Raw genomic sequence first — 20,549 nt, 5'->3', positions numbered from 1 at the left:
ATTTGATAAAAAATTTGTCGGAGTTTATGTATTAGAATTATATTTCAATTTTCAATAGACGGTTGAGGCCAGCCAAAAAGGAACAAGAAATCATTAATGTGGAAGTTCTGTGGTCTCAACTCGACCTCACCAATCGTTAGCGTCACTCAATCCTCTTTCACATCCCTGATTTCATAGAAGTAGTTGTATAGCAGCAATCAGCTGACATATCATAGAAATACAGTCCACTTTGGTTCATAACCTATTTTATTTTCATCATTGTATACTGTTATGTGTTATTGTTCAAATACAAGTATAAAAACCCAAGTGTTTTATCAGAATCTAAGGGTATCCCAATCGGTGGTAGAAATAAGAACAAACTTTTGTATTCCACAAAGTTGGTGCTTTGATAAGCGTACCGTTAACAAAATTTGTATTCCATACTTCAGTGATCTTTTAAGATCAAGGACGAAATTGAGAAAATCAAAGGTTCTGAAACAAGATATAAAAAAAAATTTTTTTTCCAGAATTTGATGACCCCAAAACTCAAACTCAAGTTGTTCCAAGTGTCTTTATAGTTGTTACTGCAGAACTGGGCCTATTTTAAATCTGAAAATTCAGATAATGATATTATTCGATTGTACTTCCAATGGTACAAGAATTGAAAATAATTCGTCTCGAACTTTTTTGTTAGAATTTTATATGATATAGATAAATGGTAGGGATTCATCAAGCCAAATACCTTGACATTTTAACCCACTACTTAACTTGAAAACAAGCTCTTGAAAAATTACCTACTCGAGCTTGACTTGATTTTAGATATTTATTGCTTGACTTGATATCAAGCTACTTGATATTACTTGAGCTTGATATGCACGAGTCGCACGGTATATATTTCTGCAATCTCGTGCGCGCTTAGACTAAATAAGGGGATTCCTCGAGCGTCGGGAGACTGAAGCATTCGCCAGTGTGACTTTATTGGCTTTCTCACGTGTCTATGAAATTTATTGATAGATTTTGGTAGTTACAGAAATATCTCTCCAAACAAGGATTTTTTTATCAACGCCAGTACTTTCAGCTCCTGTTAAAACACAATTTTCCAGAGCTGCTCTTACAAATACAACAACCCGTAACAAATCTATAAGATGTAAGATGCCTTATGTGTCTTAGATCCTGGTTGGAAAATTATGAAATCAAACAAAGCATGGAGGTTTCTCAATATTAAGAAACTCTATTCTTTTATTATTTTTTATTTTGTTTTGATTTATAGTGATTAAATTTATGTTTCTATGTCAAAAAAGTTGATATTTTCGGTTCTTTCATACAATAAGTTAGCCGTGGCGGCCATTTGGCTGATATTATCTTCTTGTTAGGTCCGCTTAAATTAGTGCTGGTTGAGGATCTATTCCAAAACTTTCAGCAATAGGAAAAATTCGTATTATTCTTCACCTCTTTCGTCTTTCAGTGTATTTCAACTGGAAAAAGATGAAACTGACTCAAATATGGTCAGAAAGCAATATGGATTTCCTTCCCCCTTCCTTGCTCAAGTAACAAAGTGATATTCAACTTTTCGGAAGCGGAATCAACCCTTGATTGGATAGAGAAATACAAAACTTTTCCTATCTACGTTTATTAAAACACTCATTCTAGCGTGATAAATATCTAATGCAATACCCCCCTGTAAAGGGGGCCAAATATACAGATAGAAAGAGAAGGCGAAAACTTCTCAAGATACAACCCCTCTTACAAGACCATTTTAATTGAGTGTATAAGGGTTCCTACGAAAGACGTACGAAGTCAAGTCAACACAACACACCTATTTACGAAGTTATCACAGTCCGTTTGTTCTTCCGCTCTCTGATTATTTAATTCAAACTGTGATAATGAGAGAAACGAACTGAGAAAGATAATTACAACTGAAGGAATACGAAAGCGTATACTGAGGAACATGAAGTTATTCGTTCTGTCTTTTGATTTTATGTTGTTTATAGATGTACTTGGTTGTATGAGCAACCATTTGAATTGAAATAGACAAATTTAAATGCAAAATGTAATGTGTTATTCATCGGAATTCCATTAGGTAATTGTCAAATTGCCGATTATTACGATATATACTTTCGTCGAAGAATGGAGCTGTGTAATAAGTTTCGATGGATGTTGTCTATGGTTTGACAGTTGACAATGTCAAACTGTTGACATTTCTGTTCAGGTCACAGATTACAGATAACATAGATGGGACACTCCCCTCCCTAAAGCGAATTATTTGAAACATAGCTCCCCCTGGCGTCTGGTTCTCGAACAAACTCGACAAACGCGGGAAGTTTGAAATGAGTGGTTTTCCTATACTTTTTTGAATTTGAATTCAAATGGTCTTTGGTTGTCGCAGCACCAAACTTTATTTGAATTGCTCAATACCAGATATTGAGCAATTCAAATGGAGTTTGGTGCTGCGATAACCAAAGACCATTTGAATTTTTTTATAAATAACTGGGATGATATTAAATTTTGTGGAAATAAAAGTCGTAAGTTATAAAAAAAATATATTCAATTAGCAGTAATTAAAAATGAATAAAGAAAAGATAAACAATATATGTATGAAAAATCAACAACAATAAATGAATAAATCAGTTTCAAAAATAATATATAACAAATAAATATACATATGTATAAATGAATTAACAATAAACAAATAAATTAATATGAATCATTGAATACTTTTTTTTTCTCTTTGTATCAAAGATTCTTTTTGCCTTCAATTTGATGGGATCTACAAATTCTTCGCAAGGGGAAGTTTGAAGGAATTTACAGAATTTTGTGTCGGTACCATTCATAATTTCATTTACCTGCTTGCACCAACAGTGCAAATAGAGGGAAATGTTTTTCTTTTCACAAATTCGCGGAATAATATGAAAAAGGTAATTTGAAGATTGCCTAAATAAAAATGATACACTCTGCCCAGGTTTTGTCAACTATCCATATTTGTACTGCCGTACCTGAATAAAATGTCGCCCAATTCTTGACAATAAATTTGTTCCCTACTTAATTCTTCAAAATTTTTGGTTGCATAATTTGGAGCTAGTTATCGCAAATATCCAAATTCTCTTAGGGAAACGATGTCTTACATCTACACCTAATTGGTATGTACATGAAGGATCAAATAAAGAAATTATTACACTTTTCTCATCCAGATACACAACATTTCTTTATTTTCGGCATTCCGATAAAATCAAACATGCATTATTTATTATATTGAAAATTGTTTGATTGAAGCACTTACCTTGAAATTTGGAAGTATATTTCTTTCTTGGAATTAATTTATACGACAATTGTACTTCAACGAACAACCTCTTGTTTCAGCTTCTAGTTTGAAATGAAAATGACAGCAAACCAAACGTAAACAAATGACCAACAGCGCCACAGATTGATATCTGTAATCTTCGAACAGCGCCCAAAGCGGTGCCAATCAACCGGTTCCTGAACCAAAACTTAATTTCGAGGGGGGAAGGCAAATTATTGAAATTTCCTTTGAAAAAAAAAATCTGTTCTCGAGATTCATAGAGCACTTCGTTCATTTTACAGTCAACGTAAATCAGCCTAGTGAGCAAGCAATTCGTGCAGTTTGTTTCACACTAATTTCCTTTTCTCGATTCAAAACCAACAACAAGCCAAAGAGATGTGTGTACCAAAAAGAATATCCCTGCTGTCGTGCAATGTTGAAGAAATCGCTTCAATGTCCATACGTCGCCGTTCTCAACTTGTTGGTCTTTGTCCTTCGACTACGTGGAACATTTTACGTGGAGATCTTGGAGAATTTAAGCCAAATGACCATCATTTACATAGCATTTTTTGCTGATTGGGGTAATTTGAAACTGGCCAAAGACGAGCATATTTACTGAAGAATTAAGTTAAGCTGGTCAAAAAGCAGAATTGCTCTATATGGAGCAAGGACAATCAAGCCATTAACGAATCACCATTATATCCATTAAAATTGACTGTTTGGTGAGGTTTACAAGCTGGTGGCATCATCGGTCCTCATTTCTTTTGAAATGAGGAAGGAGCTGCGATTACGGTGAATAGCGAGCGCTATCGAGCCATGCTGACTGTATTTTTGTTTCCAACAATTAATCTGCTAAACATCGACGATATTTGGATTCAACAAGATGGCGCAACTTACCATAACCATCAATTTGGTGACAACTTCATGTCAGAAGTGTTCCTCTGGTTCGTGCGCTTAACACCTATTATTAACCTACTATTATTTAAAGTAATTAAGCTCTTAAGATGACCAATTCCATATTTTGAATTCATGTCAGTACTTTTTAAATTAATAATTGAAAAATCTTTTATTTGATTACATGAATGATGTGGAAAATTCTGAATAAACCCTTAACGAGTGTTAATTCTGCAAAGAAATGATGTATAACTTCAATACGAAATACCTACTGAGCTTTCGTATGAAAATTGTAGCACCATTTTCTAATATTGCCGGAAAAAGATTGGAGGGGAGTTATTAAAAGGGAGGAAAAATTGTGTAATGGATTTTCAATGTATATTAAAAAATTTACAAGCCATAAACATTATATTTCTTATCGGTGAAATGCGTTTCCACAAAAATTTTTAATGTATCTGAATTTGATCATAACAGTTAGAAAATCTTTCACTGCATTCAGTAAAGTTGGCATAATGTTGATACCCTCTGATGAATACTGCTGACACTTCATAGAGGAACGCAAGTTGCTTCTGAAAAATATGTAAATATTCATATATTTGGATAATTTGTGCTTGACAGAAATTGTATGCATTTTGGTTTTCAAAATTGCCTGGGCTACGACATGATAAAGAATCACGGATTCTTTCCTGTTTTCTACCACAAGATATGATATGCAATATACCAGGAGAAAAAACATAATTCAAGATATCATTTGCCTCGCCATATGATAGGCCAGCTGGTGATTCATCCAAGTGTCTAAGGATACCATTGTGGGATCTTCATACTCTTTTCAAAATCTGTGATGATTCTAGCTTTGCTCGACCTTCTTCGGTTTCTACTTCCGCCAGAGCTTTGTCTGTTTTCAACTGGAGGCCTGACCTATCACTTCTCAAAAAATTTGAATTACTGAAGTGCAAGACATCGTAACACAGAAATTTTGATTCGTGATTTCCAGCTTGACATTATTCTACTCGATATCTGAGCTACATTTTGACACCTGACCTGATAGCAGTTCCTGTGAAACTATAATTGAGTTACCATCATTCTTGATCGTGACTATTTCGGTGGTAAGAGAGTCTAACTTAACCATTTCAAATGACGCATCAGTTTCAGGTTGAATTATAGAAGAGGAAGGGCAGCTTGGGGAAGCAGAATTGGAAGAAGCATTTTTCGCCGTTATTCCAAGCAATAATGGCTGGGAGAAGGACAATAAAAAAATCCTCTGGAGGAATACTACGGTCTTGCTCAGGCAAAGGAATTTGTGGTGCGTTCACCGACTTATACCAGAAACTCCTGAAGCTACATCAAGCTGAGCTTGCAATTTTCAAGAACTCTGTCTCGGTAATGGTAATATGAATTTAAATGTTAATAAATAATGTATCTTAAGCTCACCTCATCTGTTATGAACTGTTTTCTATTCTTTCTTATTGTCCTTACGGTATTGCAGACATCGAAGCTTTTTTGCACCTCTATCATCTCAACCAAATAAGAAGCAGCTACATAAACTCCTGATGCTAGACAACCGTCACTGAAATATCAGCAAACTTCAGTAAATCACAATAAAAACCCATATTAGAAATTAACTAGAGGCCAGGCCACACCTATCGTCAAAATTAATTGAATTCATTATGTCGATTATATATTTGTACCCGTTGTCAGTTAGGTATTATATCTGACGTTTCACTTATTACTGTCGTAAGCATCTTCAGAGGATTCCTAGATTGTAACTCGACTCTGTTCGGGTGTAGGTAAAGGGTGTTTTTTTTCGAAGTATATAACTTAAAAATGGCATTACTGTTCAAGATAGCGATCGATTCAACAGCTGTTAAGTGATTTATTCTCAGTTTGGTTTGGCAATTCATCATGAATAGACTCACTCCTGAACAACGCTTGTAAATAGTGCAATTTTATTTCGAAAATAATGGTTAATTTCGAAAATAATGGTTCTGTGCGGAATACGTATCGCGACTACGTCCATTTTATCGTTGACAAAATCGTCCATCAAAGCAGTTAATTCGGTTAACCATGGAACGTTTTCGCACCACGTTTACTCTCATTGATAACTCGTATCCCCAGAGACGCCGTACGGTGCGTACAGAAGAAGCTATTGCTGCTGTAGAGCGTAGCATTGAGGAAGACCCGAATGAGTCTATCCGCCATCGAGCACAGGAATTGGATCTGTGTCCATGCACTTTATGGAAGATTTTGCGGAAGGATCTTGTTTTGCGTGCTTACAAAATCCAACTCGTGCAAAAATCGAAGCCAAACGATCATCAATCAAGGCGTAGATTCGTCGAATGGGCCCAAAATGAGATTGCCGTTGTTCCCGATTTTCATAAGCGAATTTTGTTTAGCGATGAAGCGCACTTCTGGTTGAATGGCTACGTCAACAAACAAAACTGCCGCATTTGGAGTGAAGCTAATCCTCAAGTGTATGTCGAAACACTGTCACATCCAGAAAAGCTGACTGTTTGCTGCGCTTTATGGGCTGGTGGAATCATTGGTCCGTACTTCTTCAAAAACGATGATGGCCAGAACGTTACAGTCAATGGTGATCGGTATAGAGCCATGATTACTAACTTTTTCATTCCTGAATTGAACAACCATGATGTCCAGGAGCTGTGGTTCCAATAAGACGGCGCAACATGTTACACAGCTCGTGCCACAATCGATTTATTGAAAGACACGTTTGGTGACCGCCTAATTCCACGTTTTGGACCTGTGAATTGGCCTCCAAGATCTTGTGATTCAACACCGCTAGATTACTTTCTGTGGGGTCATGTAAAGTCATTGGTCTATGCGGAAAAGCCACAAACCCTTGACCATTTGGAATACAACAAACAACAAAAGTCATCGAAAATTGGACGTCTAGATTGGACTACATTCGAGCCAGCCGTGGCGGTCATATGCCAGAAATCATATTCAAAATGTAATGCCACAAGATTATCTTGCGGATAAATAAAACTCATGTCAATCGAATAATCCATCGTTGTTTTATTGCAATTTAAAGTTCTATAGCTCTAAAAAAACACACTTCACAAGAGATTTGCATAGAATTATCTGAGGAATGCTATATCTAACTTGACTGATGGCCCTGTGTCTTAGTTCTCATTTCGAGTTTCTTGTTACTCGTTTAGGAATGCTGGAGCATCATCTCTTTCATTTTCCATAGCGAATTCAATATTCAGATATCTATGTATTCAGATGGTTCACCTTGAGACCAGAAAACAAAGTCGTCATTCACGTATCAATGCCGAGTTGAGGGCTTCTTTTGAGCTGTTTGTAAGGCATCATCCTTGAATTTTTCCATGAGGTAGTTTGCCATGGCTGTTCCCAAAGAATTACCATTATTAATTAGTTGTTCACCGTTTTTTTGAATCTTTGCGGGCACCAAAAATCTCCCACCGATAAGTCATAGAATACCTCGGCTTCGACGAATCTTCCACCAGATACATGCGTCCAAAACTTGTACTTCAAATCGAGTTTTTCGATGACCGTTAGTGAATCACTCAATGTTCCCCAAGATACCTAGTCCATATATCCTTTCTGAAAGCCTCACCAAAGCTCAGGCAATCCAAATTTCTGCCATTCAACCCCTTGCAGACCGGAATATAAGTTCTACAAGCTAGTTCGTCCATGAGTATTCTTCCTGCTTCAGCAAGAAAAAGGAGACTATCTACAATCTTGAAATCTCAGAAAATGCTTGCCGCAGTAATAACAGAAATTTTCCAATTATGTTTAAGAGTATGGCCTCGAAAGCCTTCAGCATCATATTATCATTACTTACTAGCATGTTACCACTACGGGTTTGAGGCATCTTGTGATTGAATTCACGAAAGTAGTGAATCTCAAGAAATTTTTGATACAATCTGGTAGTACAGCATCCTGCTTCCATCCTTTCAGTTCTACTATGGTAACTTTGAACAATTCGGCTTTTTTCTGTAAAATATCACAGTAACATCACAGTTGCCTTCGAATTATTCTTATTTTACTGCTTCATATAAATAATGTTTCTTCTTTGATTCAGACAATTGATATAGAATGAGATTGTGCTCATGACAAACGTAACCAAAATTTTTCTTTGTTGACATTTCAAATGTCAAATCAATTGAATCATGGCTGTTAATTCCCTGATAATTCAAAATTCTATGGTTGGGACTTTTAGTGAGGGGCGGCAAAAAATAATTCAGAGGCAACTGCGTTCTAAATATCATTTATAAATACCATGTTCCTACTTTCCTCCACAGACTTAGCATTGTTTATTAATCACAATTAGTTGTTCAATAATAATAATTATAATTATTAACTAACCTGCTTCTCCTGTATAGACACCTGCACTTCATAGACATCATAAATTTCTTCTTTAACTGTGAGGCAATGTCTGACGAAAATAAAATCTACTGGAGACATAAGTGGGTTTTCCTCAGTTGGCCAAAATGTACAGGATTTCTAAAACGGAACGATGGAACCAGCATAAACATTTTATCTGGATTAGCATTGAATGGTTTTTTTGGGAAATTCCGCATTGAGATGTAATGTATTGACAATAGGTTCAGCTCCTTCTCCTCAATCCTTTGTGTCTAAGACGCATGTAACGGGTGTTTTTTTTCGAGGTATATAACTTTAAGTTGGCATTACTGTTAAAGATAGCGACCGATTCAAAAGCTGTCAAGTGATTTATTCTCAGTTTGGTTTGGCAATTCATAATGAATAGACTCACTCCTGAACAACGCTTGCAAATAGTGCAATTTTATTTCGAAAATAATGATTCTGTGAGGAATTAGTATCGCGCACTACGTCCATTTTAATTTTTTTAGCGATGAAGCGCACTTCTGGTTGGATGGCTACGTCAACAAACAAAACTGCCGCATTTGGAGGGGAGCTAATCCTAAAGTGTATGTCGAAACACCGTTACATCCAGAAAAACTGACAGTTTGGTGCGCTTTATGGGCTGGTGGAATCATTGGTCCGTACTTCTTCAAAAACGATAATAATAATAATAATAATAGAGTCTTTATTTTTGGCAATTTTCAGGGGCGAAGTCTAGCCAGGGCTACTCCACTCAACCCCCGACAAAATACAAATAAGGAAAAAACAAAACAAAAAAATCAATAAAAGGAAAAAAACATAAATGAACCCTATCAATATTCAACTGAAATATTTCCAAAAATGAACATAATTTACAAAAACTATAACTGGCTCAAAAACAATGTATTCTTCAATTCTCTTCTCAAAGAGTTCAAAGAAGAACCCCTACATGAAATCAGCATTTCATTATGCAACTTCACCGCATTAAAGGTGAAAGAGCGCTGAAACATGGCTGAACCAAATCGAGGCAGCATGAGCCTCTGCCCATGTCTTAAAGCAACACGGTGAACATCTCGTCTGTAGACCAACCTGGCTTTCAAATAAGGAGGAATACCCGTTCTCAAAATTCGATGTACTAAAATACTCATATGAAGCCGAAAAATATTTTCGACCCTGAGCCACGTTAACCCATTTATTCCATTACTGATCCCCCTATCGTACTTTCTCAAACCTAAAACGTAGCGGCAGCACGAATTCTGCACTTTTTGTAACCTATATCTCTCGACAGAGTCTAGACAAGGATGGCCAGAACGTTACAGTCAATGGTGATCGGTATAGAACCATGATTACTAACTTTTTCATTCCTGAACCATGATGTCCAGGAGCTGTGGTTCCAACAAGACTGCGCAACATGTCACACAGCTCGTGCCACAATCGATTTATTGAAAGACAGGTTTGGTGACCGCCTAATTTCACGTTTTGGACCTGTGAATTGGCCTCCAAGATCTTGTTATTTAACACCGCTAGACTACTTTCTGTGGGGCTATGTAGAGTCATTGGTCTATGCGGATAAGCCACAAACCCTTGACCATTTGGAAGACAACATTCGCCGTGTTATTGCCGATATACGGCCACAAATGTTGGAAAAAGTCATCGAAAATTGGACGTCCAGATTGGACTACATCCGAGCCAGCCGTGGCGGTCATATGCCAGAAATCATATTTAAAATGTAATGCCACAAGATTATCTTGCGGATAAATAAAATTCATGTCAATCGAATAATCCATCGTTGTTTTATTGCAATTTAAAGTTCTATAGCTCTAAAAAAACACCCTTTAGGTACGTAAGGCGTGGTATATTTCTAACTAAGAAATGATCATTGTAAATGCTTCAGCCGATAGTGAGTATGGTGAGAAATCTGGTTAGAGCTAACACTAGTATAATTAGGGCGCCTGAAACAAAGAATTTTTCGCCTTCATATTCCCTCATTCTTTATCGCCCTATGGGTTATGTTATAGGGAATTCAGTATATTGGTTGGTCTGCCTTGTGTGTCCAAGCGACTTGGTACAGACGGTTTGGAGATTTATTGCAGATAATGTTGACAAACGCAGCGGAATGTAACAGCCTTACGCTGTTTTTAAGAATCAAGGTTAAAATATGAAAATGGAACCAGCAAACTGGGTCGAATTGCCGTCCCTCAAATAAGGGCGCCTGAAACGGTTGCTTCACTGTTTCACCCCTAACGCAGGCCCTGAATCTGGTTATAATTAAGATTTCTAGGAATACTGGTGAGCCCTCTCACTCTTGAGGAAGTTTGATATACACTGGGGATTTTTGAGGGAAATATATACTTGCCGCTTATTCCCTTCATTTCAGGAGAATTAAGTAATGTCGCTCACGAAACCATATACCTACACGAATTTAACAGGGACGAAAAATCATGTGTAAAATCAGAAAATGAATTATTTTACCATGTCCTTCAAGTTGATATCATTCAATGATACAATAACCCTGACATTTTTTTGATGGATCATCCTCCAAAAATCATTCAGAGTATTTGACATAGGTTGTTGAGTTACAATGAATCTTTGGCTACATTGATATCCATCTACTTTTATTGCATTGATATATGAGGATCTCAAATCTTCATCAGGATACCTATCAAGTATTACAGCTCCTGAAATATCTGAAAATTTCAACAAATTTTATGTAAAAAGAAATATAGAAACGACAACGAATGAAGTTTAACTATAATAATATTCACATCACAGTGAATAACTAAAATCCATCAATATTTTTACAAAAGGTGTCAATTTCGACTTGAACAACAAATTATCATTATGTATATTCATTCACCTGGAAAAATATGTTGTACTTTATTTTTGTTCGGATAGATAGTGTATATGTAATCATAAGATGGAAATTCTTCCAGTGCCTTATACTGCCACGAAAGATCTTCAAGGTACATCATTTGTAATCTCAATTTTTCTGGTTCCGTATATCTTGCCACAAGTACATCGACCTCATCATTACAATAAATTGTTGCTTGCAGACCAAACAAACATTCCACTATCAATAAATGAGCAAATTTGTACTGTGTATAATTGTGGATCATGTTAACTCGTTGCTTCCTGAGTTCTTTCGCTACTTTCAGAACATCGATTGAGCCGGTTTGCTGAGCCATTTGCACACATAGGTGACTCAAGATGAACACTCCGGTTGCTGATGTCCCAGAACTATAAACAGAATGAAACGATTTGCAATTGGAAAATCAGACCAAAACACCTATATACACTCTGGCACGATAACTAATTTTCTAAAAACACCGCAAAATTTTCATTATAACGGGTGTTTTTTTCGAGGTATATAATTTCAAGTTGGCATTTCTGTTCAAGATGGCGACCGATTTAACAGCTGTCAAGTGATTTATTCTCAGTTTGGTTTGGCAATTCATCATGAATATACTCACGCCTAAACAACGCTCGCAAATAGTGCAATTTTATTTCGAAAATAATGGTTCTGTGCGGAATACGTATCGCGCACTACGTCCATTTTATTTTGTTTAGCGATGAAGCGCACTTCTGGTTGAATAGCTACGTCAACAAACAAAAGTGCCGCATTTGGAGTGAAGCTAATCCTCAAGTGTATGTCGAAACACCGTTACATCCAGAAAAACTGACTGTTTGGTGCGCTTTATGGGCTGGTGGAATCATTGGTCCGTACTTCTTCAAAAACGATGATGGCCAGAATGTTACCGTCAATGGTGATCGGTATAGAGCCATGATTACTAACTTTTTCATTCCTGAATTGAACAACCATGATGTCCAGGAGCCGTGGTTTCAACAAGACGGCGCAACATGTCACACAGCTCGTGCCACAATCGATTTATTGAAAGACACGTTTGGTGACTGCCTAATTTCACGTGAATTGGCCTCCAAGATCTTGTGATTTAACACCTCTAGACTACTTTCTGTGGGGCTATGTAAAGTCATTGGTCTATACGGATAAGCCACAAACCCTTGACCATTTGGAAGACAACATTCGCCATATTATTCCCGAATAATCGAATAATCCATCATTGTTTTATTGCAATTCAAAGTTCTATAGCTCTAAAAAAACACCCTTTAGTTAACACACAAAACTATTGTATTTTTGTCCATCCTGTACCAATAGTCAACATGTGATACATTTTTGGAATCAGCTCAGCTGGAGTAATCGGAAAATTGAGACAAAATGGACGGTGACGTCATTACTCGAAAGTAATTCACCCTGTATATTAGATTATTATTTTAAAATACTGTAAATTAAAATCAAAAATCAACGTGTTTCAGGATTATTCCTTAAAATGGTCTGTTAAGCTAAAAATGAATTTGTTCCATACTTTACGGACACAGTGTAAAGTGCCGTAGGGAAATAACAGAGGCTTCTTCAAAGAAAATTTTGATGAATTAGGCAAAGCAGGGCGGCGAAATTTTATTATGCCAGGGCGCATGAAAAAAAGCTATTTTATTAAAACTCATTAATGATTGTTTTATATGTCAAGTTTCCTGACCCAATATTATTTCATACAGATCTTCAGAATTGATAAATTTAACTCACCAACAGTGAACTAAAGTTGGTGACTTGGATTGAATCTCCATGGTTTTTCTGAAGAAACGAACTGAAGTTTGAAGAACAGCTGGTATTCCATTATCTGGCCAGTTTTGGTAGTGGTATTGAAATACCTATTTTGAAATAATATTCTTGAGAAATCAATATAAAGATAGATTATAAAATAAAATCGTTTTAAAGATAGAAAGTAAAGGTTGAGTGAACAAGGCCAAATCAATATAGGTAAAATTTGCATCGATAAAGGGAATAGGAAATTGTCTTGCAGTCAAAATCAATAATTAACCTATGCATCAAATGCCATCAGTACGATACTTGACTCTACAGGGTGTTTCCTAAACATGCGGCAAAAATTCAGGGGGTTGTTCCTTGGACTATTTTAAGCATGTTTTGTCCTTGGATGATTTTTGAAAAACCTCTTTGTTTCGAAGATACAGGGCGAACAACATTTTTCATATTTTTAAAATTAATAATAGTTTAAATAAAAATGCGTACCGCACTGTGTTTACTAAGTAGGTACAATTTATTTCTAAATTTGTTTAACAACATTCCAATTACTAAAAACGGCCAGTTTTTTGACTAAAAATTGATAAGTGCAGATGGTAAAGGAATACAGATTAAACACGGTTTTCATTTGAATTCGTTTAGTGATGTATTAGCAATTTTTAGTCAAAAAACTGGCCGTTTTTAGTAATTGGAATGTTGTTAAACAAATTTAAAAATAAATTGTACCTACTTAGTAAACACAGTGCGGTACGCATTTTTATTTAAACTATTATTAATTTTGAAAATATGAAAAATGTTGTTCGCCCTGTATCTTCGAAACAAAGAGGTTTTTCAAAAATCATCAAAGGACAAAATATTCTTAGAATAGTCCAAGGAACAACCCCCTGAATTTTTGCCGCATGTTTAGGAAACACCCTGTATATCTAGACGAAAACCTGAATTGGAAATGACAACTATGAAAAACTAAATAAGTAAACCTGAGATTCCTGGACTTGAACTGGTTTCTGTAAAGAAAATCTAAACTGTCACTGAACAAAAATCTTGATTAAACCCATATGGACAAAGCAAGTATCATACTTATTCACTAAACAAGTAGGATTAAGGCATAATCATCATAATAATGATTTGTTAATTAGGATAAAAATTAGTTCTTCGCAATTAACTTGAAAACATTAATAGTCATGAACACTTAACTATTTATTTTCATGTACCGAAAATATTTCATTATTAAAATTTAAATGATTACTTCAAACATTATATCCCTTTCTTCCGAGGGATGTGCAGCTCATAACGCCATCTCTCGGGCAAGCAAAGGGTCATTCAAAACGAATCCTTTTTATTTTTAGGAGCTGTTTCAAGAAATAATATTTATATGTTTTTGAATTTGTGAATTAGACTACTTCCTATAATTATTGTTGAGTATTCATTACTTTAATTTTTAAAACTAGCAGATATATGAAAAAAGAAGTCACTTAGATGGAATTCACCTTTCTTTCACTTCCATCGCAGACCAGCCTGAAAACTCGAATTTCGTAATCTGCCAACGTCTCAGATGTGTGATGATATATATGAACTTTTCCAAACTCAAAATCTTCATTATGACCTGGCCAGTACTTTTCAACTTTTTTAACACCTGATTCTTCCAAATTGACAAGCATTATAATATTTTTCACATTTTCCTGCCACACCATATGCCAGAAATCGTTGATGGTCAGAGATTTTGGTCCCTGAGCAGCAATGAAAGCCTTGCAGTTCTTGTATCCCTGAGAATAAGCTCATATCACACAAATAGTTTGTAAGTTCCTCCTATTTCGAAGAATATGTCAAATTCAATGAGTTTTAATAAACAGTGATTCATTAACTTTAAACCTTTTCAGAATCAAACCTTAAGGAACCTGGAGGTGACCAGCTTACTGAGTGGTTCAAAGGCTCTTCCAATAAGAGGTGTCGTTTTAATATTAGAAAAAACGGGTGTATTCATATAGAAATCGATGGATGTTCATTTAATTGTGGAGAGGAAGGTATGGAATTAACGATGGAAAACGTTATAGCCATAGCCGCCTCGCCTTTGGTCTAGGAGAATGATTCAAATTTTGACGGAATTGGAAGAATTGAAAGCATACTGCCTGCCCAAGTACAAAACATGAAAAGCCTTTCGAAAAATTTTCATTTTAGTTAAACATGATGACAAAAAATGGAAGATTAGGTACTTACTTGGCTATCTGACAGACAAAATAAAATTGAGGGCAAGCTATTTGAGAAAATGGACATAAATATATATTTTTTAAAGATAATTTTTCAAAATTTGCTGTGTCTTTCGGACCACCTATAGAATTTTCCGTGAATTTGCATAAGACTTGAAAACTTCTCGGAAATTCAATAAAAAATAAATCGTACAATTATCTGAAAAAGTTTTCAAGATATGATCTTCAGTTTAAACTATTGTAATCATGAAATTTTCATAAAGAAATGGTCAACATGAAAAAGGACCACAGATAAGTGATAGAGGGGTATTTCAAAATCAGAATTCAAATTGTGTTTCAACACTTTCGGACCAGCCTGTAGAATAAAAATAATTTAAGTTTATGGGCTCTCATCGATTCCGTCAAAATTTTGGTCATTCTCCTAGCCCAAAATTTTCAAGAGTTACCAAAAGATGAAGCACGATGATTCAATTCAGAGGTGTCTATTGAAAAATCCATAAAAATATTGAAAAAAGTCATAAACTATTGAAATAAGGGCATCAAGATTCTCTAGATATGAATTTTTCAGAATTTGATTTCCTTGATGCAAATTGTTTTTTTTACTTTGGATGAAGGCATTAGCCTGTGTTAAAATTATACAAAAATATCGAATCAATTTTGTACCGAATTAAATGCAGATAACTCATTTAGTTTACGAGAAAAGCTCCAGACAGTGTTCGGTGGACAGACATATTTCTTCTAATACAAATTCTGGATTTTATGCATTCAAAGGTTCATTATTGAAGATACTATACAAAAATTCAAGGAATACTTCGAATACTCACCTTTATATAGTTGGCATTGATGTAATCATTTCCTTTTTTACCTTTCAAAATTTGTAGTTTTACCCTTGTATGATCATCTGAAAATTCAAGTGTCAGTAGAGTCAGAAAAGACAAACAAATCAATGTACGACTCACAAGGAAGGATATTAGGGAAGCGATTTTTTGGTTTATTGCAGTCTAGTTTGCCCACTTCACAAGGTTCCGTTAGTTCCATCGGGAGGGACTACAAAATTGATCAGGATAAATAAGTAATTGCTTTGCTTGCACATTATCTTTTTCCTACTAGCGTTTTGAAAGTATTACTTTCCACACGCATTAACGTTTGGAAAGTAGTACTTTTCCAAATTCGTGCGGAAAAAAGCCCTGCTATTCACTTTCCGCACGCATATGCATGCGGAAAGAGAAGAGCAAGGGTTTTTTCCTCACGAAAATATTAAAGAGTCACACCAATAATAAAATTTTGGCATGTCTCTATGCGCCCAATCATAAAATTCAAACGTTTCTCTAGGCGACTGAGCGCACAAAATATAATTTCTTATAACGTCAGTCGGTATCAAGACGAAAACTCTCCGGGAAAGTGTTTCATTTACGCTAGTAGGAAAAATATTGTTCCTAACTCATGTGGAAAGTGCCTTTTGCGCACTCGACAGCATGACCAACTTCAGCCTCTTGCCACACTTCCACATTTGTTAGGAAAATAACTATTTACATCAAACAGGGTTTTACAATACACAAAACTCGTTTTTATCAATTTTTCAAACAACAACAAATGTAGCGTCAATATATAGATCCAGGCTTAACTCTATTTCCCGTAATTTTGACACGCGTATTTGGAGCTAGAATGAGCTCCCATATCCGATAACGGATTGGCACTATCAAGAAGAAGATATTTTGAAGCTTGGCACCAACGAGAAAAAACGTGTTTCAGATATTTTACTGGCCGTGACATCTGTGCGCCAGACCTGGGAGTATTGAATCATGTTTTAAGCATAGTGCCACACCAATCGGCAGAGTTTTCTCAATATGAAATAACCAATCTTCAACATATCTAGTTCACAAACTATTTTCGAAACTTTTTATGAGCCCTGTTAGGTAGTGAGAATAATGTCATCACTATGCAGTTGAATCGAATTTGAAATAAATTGAATTACACTGCGATCCATGTTTACTTCCACAATTATTATATTTTCAATGAAAAGAAATAATATCGAATAATTCCATATTTGTTTTTGGCACGGTGAATAGGTGAACAAATTGACACTATAAAAAATTTAATTAAAAATTTTGTCTCTATGTCCCAATTTCCTCTCGACACCGTCTGAAAAACGCGATACTAAAATGTCCTGTATATGAACTTACCTCAAATTGTTCTACCAAATTATTGTCAGTTATAGACTGTTTTACATATCTCTCAAATTTGTTGATTCTTATAGGGCTTAATCCAGATGTATCTTCTGGAATCTCCACCTTTGGTCGACGAGTTGGCTGGAAAGATTTAAAAAATCAATGAATTCATCGCACAATCACGAGGAATGTAAAAATATCCTGACAGATGTTGATTGGTTCTAACAATTGGTTAACAATCCGTCCAAAATCCTTGTTTCTTCTTCTTCAGGTGCCGTCTTCGTTCCGAAGTTGGGCTATTATCAATGCAAGGCCTATTCTCGATACTGCAGATCTAAACAATTGGCAGTTGTTGCAATTGTACCATTCTCTCAAGTTAATAATAATATCAGGTGTGTGAATAAGTCTTTCCCGTTTTTTGTAAGAGTTGGCGCCACCAATACTGTGCGAGTATTTAATGGTTACATATGTCATAATCAAAGCTTATTCATCTGTCAACAATTCCACACTAACACATTAGTTGAAATTTTTTCGCATCATAAATTTTTGAAATCGTGAAAATGTCGAAATTTGAGCCGAGTCGACGTCATTTGCGGGAAGTTTCACTTTATTGGTTCAATTTGAAGAAATCTGCTGCCGAGGCGCATCGGTTGCTTCAGGAAGCTTATGGAGAAGGTTGTGTCGATGATTCAAGTGTTCGCGGATGGTTTCGACGCTTCAAAAGTGGCGATTTCGACGTGGAAGTTAAAGAAGCGTTCCGGGTGGCCGCAAATCTTTGAAGATCAAGAATTTGCGACTTTGCTTGATGAAGATTCGTGTCAAACGCAAGAAGAACTTGCTGAAGCATTGGGAGTTGACCGAACAACCATTTCCAAGCGTTTGAAAGCCATGGGAATGATCCAAAAGCAAGGAAATTGGGTGCCGTACGAACTGAAGCTGAGAGACGCCGAACGGCGTTTTTTCACTTGCGAACAGCTGCTTCAGCGACATAAAAGAAAGGGTTTTCTGCATCGTATCGTGACTGGCGATGAAAAGTGGATCCGTTACGATAATCCGAAGCGAAGAAAATCATGGGGACTACCCGGCCATGCATCATCATCGACAGCCAAGCCAAATATTCATGGCGCCAAGCTCATGCTCTGTATATGGTGGGACCAGCTAGGTGTGGTTTACTATGAGCTTCTGAAACCGAATGAAAGGATCACAGGCGAGGTCTATCGACGACAATTGATGCGTTTGAGCCGCGCACTGCGAGAAAAACGGCCACAATACTCCGACAGGCACGACAAAGTTATTTTGCAACATGACAATGCTCGCCCACATGTTGCACAGCCGGTGAAAACATACTTAGAAACGCTCAAATGGGAAGTCCTACCCCACCCGCCGTATAGTCCAGACATTGCTCCGTCTGATTACCATCTCTTCAGATCGATGACGCATGGCCTGGCTGACCAGCACTTCCATTCCTACGAGGAAGCCAAAAAATGGGTGGATGACTGGATAGAGGCCAAACCGGTCGAATTTTTTCGCAACGGGATTCGTATGTTGCCAGAAAGATGGGGAAAAGTTGTAGCTAGCGATGGCCAATACTTTCAATAATTCATTTGTAACCATTTTTTCACAATAAAGGCTCAAAATTTGAAAAAAACCGGGAAAGACTTATTCACACACCTGATAATAATAATAAATCTTTATTATACCCAACAGGAGAGTTCCCAATTGGAGGGTACAAATAAATAAGTATTTCATAAATAAGAAAAGACATCCCAGAAATCAAAACTCAAAATTTTCTACAAATATAAAAATTAACTACAATACTATAACTATAAAAACACATCAAAACTCAGTTTATTTGCACTTTCACAAAACCGATACACAGGGGCTCGTCGAAGTATGTTGGTCCGAGGGGTAGGCAGGCCAAACGCCAGCGGATGTCTGGTTACCACTCTCGGCACTAGGATGTTGACTCGGGAAAGCAGAAAAGGGCAGTCTATTCTTCCGCTAAGGAGCTTTTGTGCGAATCTTGCGCTCTGTATGGTCTAACGTGTAAGGAAAGTTGAAATTCCCATTTCCTCCATGATACCCGAAAGATCAGCACCACGCTCAGGATACCTCCCCGTCCTCCTGAACATGATATACTTAAGAAATTTCCTCTGGATTCGCTCAACCGGAGTGAGATGAGTTGCATATATTGGAAACCATATCAAATTAGCATATTCCAACTTACTAACAACAAGCGAGAAGTGAACGCTTCTAAGAGCAGACAAATCATCAAACTCCCTAAAGCTTCTGAAGAGGAATCCCAATGACCTACAAGAAGAGGCACACATCTCTTCAATGTGTGGGACAAAACTCAAATCGCTGTCAAATAGGACTCCCAGGTCACGAAAGCGGCTTCCAGCAGCAATCAGGTGTTCTCCAATATGATAATTAAAAGTGAGCGATTGCATTTTTCTCGTGTAAGTAACTTTAAAGCACTTTTTCAAATTCAAAATAATTCCATTCTGCAAGCACCATCCATGGACAAACTCCAGACTAGACTGAAGACGCAAAACATCAGCAGTTCGACATATTCTCAAATAAAGCTTCAAATCATCAAGTTCTTCAACTATGAGTTTCTTCTTCTTCCTATTGATTTTTTGCCCATTATCTTTTCCTGGACAATGAGCTGCAGCATCTGGTATCTATCTCCCCTCATAATATGTCCCAGGTATTGCAGTTTGCGCTTTTTAATAGTCAGTACTCAAGACCAATTATTTCTGCATTCTCCGCAAGATCTCCACATTCGTCACTCTCTCTGTCCACGATACTCATAGTATCCTACGGTACATGCACATCTCAAATGCATCTATCCCTCTGTCCACGCTTCCATTGCGTAGGAAAGAATTGATAGCATCTAACATTTTACAAGGTGAATTTTAAGTTTAAGGCTTAGATCTCGTCCACAGATAATCTTCTTCATTTCAGTAAGTGTGGCTCTAGCTTTTTTTACTTTGATCTTGATTTCTTCAGAGCTATCGTTATTTTCGTTGACAACTGTTCCCTGGTAATTATACTTTCTCACA

The 20,549-nt window shown here is 36.4% G+C and overlaps 1 protein-coding gene across 2 annotated transcripts in view; it reads right to left on the bottom strand.

Annotated features, from left to right (window-relative positions):
• Positions 1–4,518: 4,518 nt before the first annotated feature.
• Positions 4,519–20,549, bottom strand: part of LOC123684325 — a 38,998-nt gene continuing 22,967 nt past the window's right edge. For both annotated transcript variants that reach the window (XM_045623543.1, XM_045623544.1), the window contains exons 16-26: positions 17,500–17,625; positions 16,276–16,363; positions 16,141–16,217; positions 14,600–14,875; positions 13,098–13,222; positions 11,355–11,734; positions 10,970–11,184; positions 8,501–8,638; positions 7,977–8,128; positions 5,582–5,717; positions 4,519–4,719 (exon numbers count right to left, since the gene is read on the bottom strand). In XM_045623543.1, coding sequence (XP_045479499.1) covers positions 4,597–4,719; positions 5,582–5,717; positions 7,977–8,128; positions 8,501–8,638; positions 10,970–11,184; positions 11,355–11,734; positions 13,098–13,222; positions 14,600–14,875; positions 16,141–16,217; positions 16,276–16,363; positions 17,500–17,625 — 1,836 coding nt within the window. In that variant the 3' untranslated portion in view covers positions 4,519–4,596. The remainder of the gene's footprint in view (positions 4,720–5,581; positions 5,718–7,976; positions 8,129–8,500; positions 8,639–10,969; positions 11,185–11,354; positions 11,735–13,097; positions 13,223–14,599; positions 14,876–16,140; positions 16,218–16,275; positions 16,364–17,499; positions 17,626–20,549) is intronic.

This window comes from Harmonia axyridis, chromosome 7 (assembly GCF_914767665.1).
Source record: "Harmonia axyridis chromosome 7, icHarAxyr1.1, whole genome shotgun sequence".
Lineage (NCBI taxonomy): Eukaryota > Metazoa > Arthropoda > Insecta > Coleoptera > Coccinellidae > Harmonia > Harmonia axyridis.
The sequence above is the reverse complement of the archived record's forward strand: the minus strand, read 5'-3'. Positions and strand labels throughout refer to the sequence as shown.